General features: G+C 40.2%; 1 protein-coding gene across 1 annotated transcript in view; it reads left to right on the plus strand.

The window, feature by feature from the left end:
* Window positions 1–1,710, plus strand: part of LOC133369005 (polycystin-1-like protein 2) — an 89,527-nt gene extending 87,817 nt beyond the window's left edge. The window contains exon 43 of the mRNA XM_061593780.1: window positions 1,406–1,710. Coding sequence (XP_061449764.1) covers window positions 1,406–1,531 — 126 coding nt within the window. The 3' untranslated portion in view covers window positions 1,532–1,710. The remainder of the gene's footprint in view (window positions 1–1,405) is intronic.
* The last annotated feature ends 6,615 nt before the right edge of the window (window positions 1,711–8,325 follow it).

Genomic DNA, 8,325 nt, shown 5'->3' on the forward strand with positions numbered 1-8,325 from the left:
GGCTTTATATAATGGGAGATCCCACTAACCAAGGCAATGCATGAGCTGAGCAAATAACACTAAACCACAATTTAGTGGTATGTGGATGAGCTGCAGCAAGGCTGACCAGAGCATCCAGGATCACCTGCCCCCCACCTCTTTCCTCCTCCGGTTACTTTCACTTTCATATAATTTCAAATAATTAGATAGGCACCATCTCTGTTATCTTTTTGGCGCCTACTAAAGACCTTCCTTTTTCAACAAGCCTTTTAAGAAGAGACCTTATCCCAGTCTGCGTCTGTGCTGGAATTGCTTTTTTAGTTGTTTTTAATGCTTTTTTTTAAAAAAAGATGTTTTTAAAGATGCTTTGTTTTAATATGTTTTTTAAGATGCTTTGTTTTAATACGTTTTAAAGTCTTCTGTTTTTACGATGTTTTAGAGTGTTTTTTTGTTTGCTGTTCTGGCTTCTTCTGGAAGGGCGGGATATCAATATAATAAATAAATAGTAATAAATAAATAATGCTGCTTGTCGTGGCCTATGAACTAGGAAACCTGATTTACAACAAACTCTGGTAAGTTCCAGAACAAGCCAATTTAAGACTGTAGATTATGAAGCTGGCTTGTTTAAAAACCAGAGCTTGTTTTAAGCCGGGCTTCGTGGTTCATACAACACAACAAGCAGCTGTTCTTATGGAACTAACATCTGTGGAGGTCTGCCTCCTGGCTGTGGAAAGGGGAAAGAGAGATCCAGATTCTTTGCTTGGACTCACTGTTCCACATCTACATAGTACTAAACTATAGTTTTAGCATTCCATGTGAGCACAGCCCCTGGCCAGATTTGAATGATATGGCAAGCCAAACTATGGCTTACCAGGACTGTGTAAACATACAGGCTCCCAGAGAGGAGCTCACAGCCACTTTGCTCCTCCCCAGTCCTTGTGACTCCCATGCCATGCTGAGCCAAGGTTTGATTTAGTGTGGCATCCAAACCCGGGCTCATGGTTAAGCTCCCTCCTTGCTAACTGTGAGGTATTGTCAAGAATCACCATCATCTCCATCAATACATTTTTCTGCATGTTTGTCTTCCTTTCTTTTGGCAAGTATTTACAGTCTTTGTGCACAGCCTATGCATATGCACATTAATTCGGAACGTTTGAATTCAACTGGGAATTTCAGCAGGGTTAGCTTGGATAACAAGCTATCCCTACTGAGGTTCCCTCTTTACACAACTGTTACAAGCGCAGGAGTCCTCTTTTTCACCTGGCCACCCTACCCTGTAGCGACTGCAGAGTGACCTATTACAGTATGTAGTAGGACCTCTTGTGTTCTGCTTTTTCCTACCTGTAATATCATTGGCACAGATTCTACCTAAGCAATCCATTGTTACGTACATAATCCTAAAAACTGTGAGTCTGTTTTTTTTAAGGCTTCAGAAGAGGAAGAGATAGTTGACCTCATGTTGAAGAAAACTTGCAGTTTCCTTGGAATAAAATGCAAAACTGACCATACACCAGCCTATGACAAGCAACTGGAAGGACCTGTGAGCAACTAACAACTGGTCTCATTTCCTACTTCAATTTACAACAGTTGCAGCTGCCTTTAGATATTGTGGCTCCCGTGTTTGTGAAATGCTGTGGAAGAAAGCAGGATTATTTTCATTGACTGAGGCCTTGACCTGCCCTCCAGTAATTGTATTTAAGATGGTAGCCTTAATCCTGTACTGATAGATGAATGCCAAACACAACTATAAAACTGATGCTTGCTTAATTGTGCATTCTGCTTTATTCTGTAATTAAGTGTAATGTAATAAACACTAAAAATCCAGAGCATCATTGGGCTGAATTGTTTAAAACAAATTATAAAATCATTGCCAGTTGAGTGCATAATTTATTCTTACAAACTGCTTTAGTTAGGAATGTTGTACGTTAAAGATAGGCTGAAGATGGCTCTGTGAAGGAAGGCTGCAACATTTGGGGCTTTTTATTTTAGAAAAAAGGTGAGTAAGAGGGGACATGATAGAGCTATATAAAATTATGCATGGTGTGGAGAAAGTGGATAGGAAGAAACTCTACATTTTAAGTGTGCCCTTCTTCCTTGGGGTGTTCATACTTCCCCTCTATTGTTTTCATCCTGAGGGGCAGATTAGGCTGAGAGATGGTGAGTAGCCCATGGTCACCTAGTAAACACTAAAGCTCATTTTCATTATAAAAAATTAATTAAAACCATTTACATGCAGGTGAAGTTTATTAAGTAGATCCACACAATACATTTAAAGCATCCACCTCACATTTAGTGTATGATTTCCCCTAAAGAATCCTGGGAAATGTAGTTTCCCCCCCACAATTATTTTTCCCACCACCCTTAACAAACTGCAGTTCCCATGATTCTGTGGTGGAATTCATGTGCTTCAAATGTGTGTTGAATGTGCTTTAAATGAATGGTGTGGATCTGCCCTAGGTATGATGTGCATTCATTAGTGAATTGAAAAGAACAAGTTTAAAATATAACAGGGGAAGGGTTGTAGCTCAGTGGCAGGGCATATGCTTTGCATGCAAAGGTCTAAATTCAATTTCCAGGAAAAGACTATCGCCTGGAATCCTGGAGAGCCAATGCTAGTCCATGTCATCAGTATTGAGCTAGATGGTATCAAATGGCCTGAGTCAGTATAAGGTTGTCCTTTGTTCCTAATAGTGGAAAGAGACAAAAGGGCCACAGTGACTCCAAAATTTATTTATGTATTTTATTTACATTTATATATTACGTTATTGCAAAAAATCTCAAAGCAGTTTACAGAAGGAATTAAAACAAAACAATTATTGGCAAAAACAGTTAAAGACAGGTATTTAAAAACATTCAATATAATAAAACCAACGAGTTAAAAACAGATAAAAAACACAGTAGCTTCTACCTGCTGGGTAGGCTTGCCTAAACAAAAATGTTTTTAGCAGGTGCTGAAAAGAATACAATGAAGGTGTCTGCCTAATGTCAATAGGCAGAGAGTTCCAAAGCGTAGGTGTTGCCACACTAAAGGACTGGCTTCTTACAAGAGCAGTAACATGGAAAGCACACCTTGAGCTTGGCCTGGTAGCAAATCGGCAACCAGTGCAGATTTCAGAGCAGAGGTATGTGCTGATAGGGTCTCACTCATATTAGCAATCTCGCCACAGCATTCTGCACTAACTGCAGCCCCTGAGTCAGGTTGTACTGCATGGGAATTTCTGTGACTTTGGCTGACTGGCTGCTAGGATTTTTTTTGTTTTTCTTTTTGGTTAGGAATCCTGACTGGTTGTGGGATGCTGGATTTTCTGCCTTACTCATATGAATTTTGCTGTGGCTGGTATGGTATTGCATTTAGGAAATCATCACTGTCTTTTCTTTTTCTTTTTCTGTTTGCAATTCATTTACCTTTAACCTCACTGCAATTGGACAGAAAAGGGTACATAATCTTCTTACTCTTACTGATTTCTCAAACCTCTTTCTGAAGTGAAGGGTCAAATCTGTAAAGAAGTTTGGAGCAGACATGTTAAAAGGTAGGGGCAGGGCATTTAGGCAGGGAGTTGCCAACCCTGCTTGGATATGGATATCTTTGCAGGGGATCCCTAGTCAAGCTTTACCAACAGCACAAACCAAACCATATCTACTCAGAAGTAAGTCTTATTGAGTTCTATGGGGCTTAGTAAGTGTGTTTAGAATTGCAGCCTTCAGGGGCATCCATCTTTACTCCTGAGTGCTCCCATTTAACATCTCCACAACACTAGGCTCCTTTCTTCCTACAATAACCTTCTGGTGACTGGCCTGGCCTGAGGGCACTTAAACCCTTCTTGCCAGAAACAAGTAGGCTAGATTAAATGTTCCCTACCCAGGCTTCTTCTTTTAGCTAAGATTTCTTCCTTAATTTCCAATCAGAGAAATGTTTTTGTTTGAATTGTATGCTCCTAGCAACTGTGGTTGATGCTTAATGTATCATGGTAATGACATCACTAGGGCCTGCTCCTGTGACATCACTAAGGCTCACCCTGGTTACATCACTTGGGCCTGCCCTGTCCAGAGCTTGGAAAAGTTACTTTTTTGAACGACAACTCCCATCAGCCCAATCCAGTGGCCATGCTGGCTGGGGCTGATGGGAGTTGTAGTTCAAAAAAGTAACTTTTCCAAGCTCTGCCTGTGACATCACTACAGCTTGCCCTGTGACATCACTAGGGCCCACCCCTAAAATCTCAGGGTTTGGGATGCTTCTGACCTGGCAATCCTAGCTTATGTGGAAAATCGGCAATTAACTTTAACACCAATACGTGCAATTACAAAATGTTATAATATAAAACTAATATAATAGTTGTAGTATGGCATACAGACAACAGAGTATTATATAAAATATTCTGCATTCCAGGACATCCATTAAAATAGAAAACATAAGGGTAAGGTCCCAAAGCAATCTGACCTGTACATCTAGAACTTCATAGTAACTCAATGTTTCATAGAAACATAAATAACAAAGCCCTAACAACTTTTTTAAAAAAAATTAAGGGAAAAGGCCATTTTGTAGTAGAGTGGAAGGAGTGCTTAGTAAGTTTCCTGTCTACCTCTTCTCTGTTCTATATTGCCGTATTCAACCACTTTCCTCCTATGGCGTTCCAAAAGAGTGTTTTCTAAGCATGCATTTGGAAAACCATAGGTGGAAACTCCTTGGAAGGAGGAATTGAAGCATCAGATACGGAAAAGAAAGGATCATGCAACTCTTTCTGCCTCTGCTTCTCCACTCCAAATCATGGTAATCACCCCCTCCTGAAGCCAACTGGGGTTTATTTTTTTCATGCATTTCCAAGCACTGTTTGGTGCTAGGATTCACTAGAAAAGGCAATAATGCTGGGAAAATCAGAAGGGAGTAGAAAAAGAGGAAGGGCAAACAAGAGATGGATTGATTCCATAAAGGAAGCCACAGACCTGAACTTACAAGATCTGAACAGGGTGGCTCATGACAGATGCTCTTGGAGGTTGCTGATTCATAGGGTCACTATAAGTCATAATCGTCTTGAAGGCACATAACAAAAGTGAATCATGCCTTTTCATGATGTGTCCAAAGTAGGATAACCTCAGTTTCATCATTTAACTTCAAGTGACAGTTCTGGTTTAATTTGTTCTAACACTCAATTATTTGTCTTTTTCGTGGTCCATGGTATGCGCAAAGCTCTCCTCCAACACCACAATTCAAATCAGTTGATTTTTCTCTTATCCGCTTTTTTCATTGTCCAACTTTCACTTCCATACATAGAGATCGGGAATACCATGGTCTGAATGATCCTGACTTTGGTGTTCAGTGATACATCTTTGCATTTGAGGACCTTTTCTAAGTTCTCTCATAGCTGCCCTCCCCAGTCCTAGCCTTCTTCTGATTTCTTGACTATTGTCTCCATTTTGGTTAATGACTGTGCCGAGGTATTGATAATCCTTGACAAGTTCAATGTCCTCATTGTCAGCTTTAAAGTTACATAAATCTTCTGTTGTCATTACTTTGGTCTTTTTGACGTTCAGCTGTAGTCCTGCTTTTGTGCTTTCCTCTTTAACTCTCATCAGCATTCGTTTCAAATCATTACTGGTTTCTGCTAGTAGTATGGTATTGTCTGCATATGTTTCTCCCTCCAATTTTCAGACCTTCATATTGGTCCAATCCCGCTTTCCGTATTATATGTTCTGTGTATAGATTAAACAAATAGAGTGATAAAATACACCCGTCTCACACCCTTTCCTATTGGGGACCAATCGGTTTCTCCATATTCTGTCCTTACAGTAGCCTCTTGTGCAGAGTACAGGTTGCGCATCAGGACAATGAGATGCTGTGGCACCCCCATTTCTTTTAAAGCATTCCATAGTTTTTCATGATCTACACAGTCAAAGGCTTTGCTGTAATCTATAAAGCACAGGGTGATTTTCTTCTGAAATTCCTTGCTCCGTTTCCATTATCCAACGTAAGTTTGCAATATGATCTCTGGTGCCTCTTCCTTTTCTAAATCCAGCTTGGATGTCTGGCATTTCTCACTCCATATATGGTAAGAGCCTTTGTTGTAGAATCTTGAGCTTGCATGGGATATTAAGGCAATCGTTCAATAATTACTGCATTTCCTGGGATCCCCTTTCTTTGGAATTGGGATATATATTGAACACTTCCAGTCTGTGGGTTATTGTTTAGTTTTCCATATTTCTTGACAAATTTTTGTCAAATTTTGGACAGATTCAGTCTCAGTAGCTTGTAGCAACTCTATTGGTATGCTATCTGTTCCTGGTGATTTGCTTCTTCCAAGTATTTTAAGAGCAGCTTTTACCTCACATTCTAAAATTTCTGCTTCTTCATCATATGGTTCCTCCGTGAATGAATCTGTCATCCTTGCATCTCTTTAATAGAGTTCTTCAGTGTATTGCTTTCATCTTCCTTTTATTTCATCTCGGTCAGTCAGTGTGTTCCTCTGTTGATTATTCAACATCCCTACTCGTGGTTTAAATTTCCCTTTCATTTCTCTAATCTTTTGGAATAGGGCTCTTGTTCTTCCCTTTTTGTTGTCTTCTATTTCTATACAGTAACTATTGTAATAGTTCTCTTTGTCCCTATGTACTAGTCACTGTATTGTTGCATTTAGGGTTCTGACCATGTATCTATCTCCTTTTGGTTTTGCTTTTCTTCTCTCTTTAACCATTTTAAGAGTTTCTTCAGTCATCCATTGAGGTCTTTCTCTCTTTTTAACTAAAGGTATTGTCTTTTTGCATTCTTCCCTGATAATGTCTCTGACTTCATTCCATAGTTCTTCTGGCTCTCTGTCAACTAAGTTTAAAGCCTCAAACCTGTTCCTTATTTGATCTTTATATTCTTCTGGGATGTTATTTAAATTGTATTTTGGCATTATGATTGCTTTTGTTCTTCTTCTTTAGCTTTACTCTGATTTTCGATACGACCAGTTCATGATCTGTACCGCAGTCTGCTCCTGGTCTTGTTTTTGCAGAAAGTATGGAACTTCTCTATCTTCTGTTACCAATTATATAATGAATTTGATTCTTATATTGACCATCTGGTGATGTCCACGTGTACAGTCGTCTTTTTGGTTGCTCAAAAAGTGATGGCAAGAAACAAATTATTGGCTTTACAGAATTCAATAAGTCTTTCTCCTGCTTCATTTCTGTCTCCTAAGCCCCATTTCCCCACAATTCCTAGTTCTTCTCTGTTCCCTACTTTTGCATTCTAGTCCCCCATGATTATCATCACATCTTGTTTTGGGGTGTGATCAATTTCCTCCTGTACTTCTGCATAAAATCTCTTCAATTCCTCTTCTTCTGCGTTTGACATTGGAGCGTAGACATGGATGATGGTTAATAGGTTTTCCGTTTAATCTCATTGATATCACTAGCTTAGACCTTGCGTTGTAGCTCCTAATTGCTTTTGCTACATCACTTCTCACTATTAAAGCAACCCTGTTTCTTCTTGATTTCTCATTTCCTGCATAAAATATTTTGTAGTTGCCTGATTGAAAATGTCCCATTCCTGTCCATTTTAATTCACTCCCACCAAGTATTGTAATGTTGATACGTTCCATTTCTTGCTTGACAATTTCTAACTTTCCCTGGTTCATGCTTCTCACATTCCATGTTCCTATTGGGTGTGTCGTACAACTCCGGACTCTCCTTTCGCATCTGTGCGCATCAGCCTCTGGGCTTCCTTTCGGCTTTGACCCAGCTGTGTCATTAGTCACAGCGCTACTCGTACTTGTCCTTTGTTCTTCCCCAATAGCTCAGTGAGTGCCTTCTGACCTGGGGGTGTCATCTTCCAGCACTATCTTGTGTTGCATTTTGGATACTCTGTTCATAGGGTTTTCATGGTAAGAGGTATTCAGAAGTGGTTTACCATTGCCTTCCTCTGAGTTTGGATGCATCTTAGTCTGGTGTCTCAGCTTTGACCATGCCACCTTGGGTGCCCCTGCTAGGAGTCTAGCCTCTTGGTCTAGACTCCTGACGGCATTGCTCTCAGCTTCTTCAGCACACTCAAACCCCCTCACCACGTTAAGGTGTGCATCCTAAAGGGGGGCATTATGCTACAATTTATTTATCTTGCTACAATTTATTTATTTTGCTATACCCCACCTTTCCTCCAATGTGATTCTCCTTTCCTTTCCTCGAAGATGATAGGATTCTCGCCCTCCCAGTTTCATCCTCACAACCACCCTGCGAGGTAGGTTAGGCTGAGAGAAAGTTACTAGCCCAAAGTCACCCAGTGAACCCTTAGGGCCATAGCTCAGCGGTAATCTGGTTTGCATGCAGAAATACCAGGCTTGACCCCCAATGGCATCTCCAGATAGGGCTGGGAAT

The sequence above is a fragment of the Rhineura floridana genome, chromosome 13, assembly GCF_030035675.1.
Source record: "Rhineura floridana isolate rRhiFlo1 chromosome 13, rRhiFlo1.hap2, whole genome shotgun sequence".
In the NCBI taxonomy this organism is placed as follows: domain Eukaryota; kingdom Metazoa; phylum Chordata; class Lepidosauria; order Squamata; family Rhineuridae; genus Rhineura; species Rhineura floridana.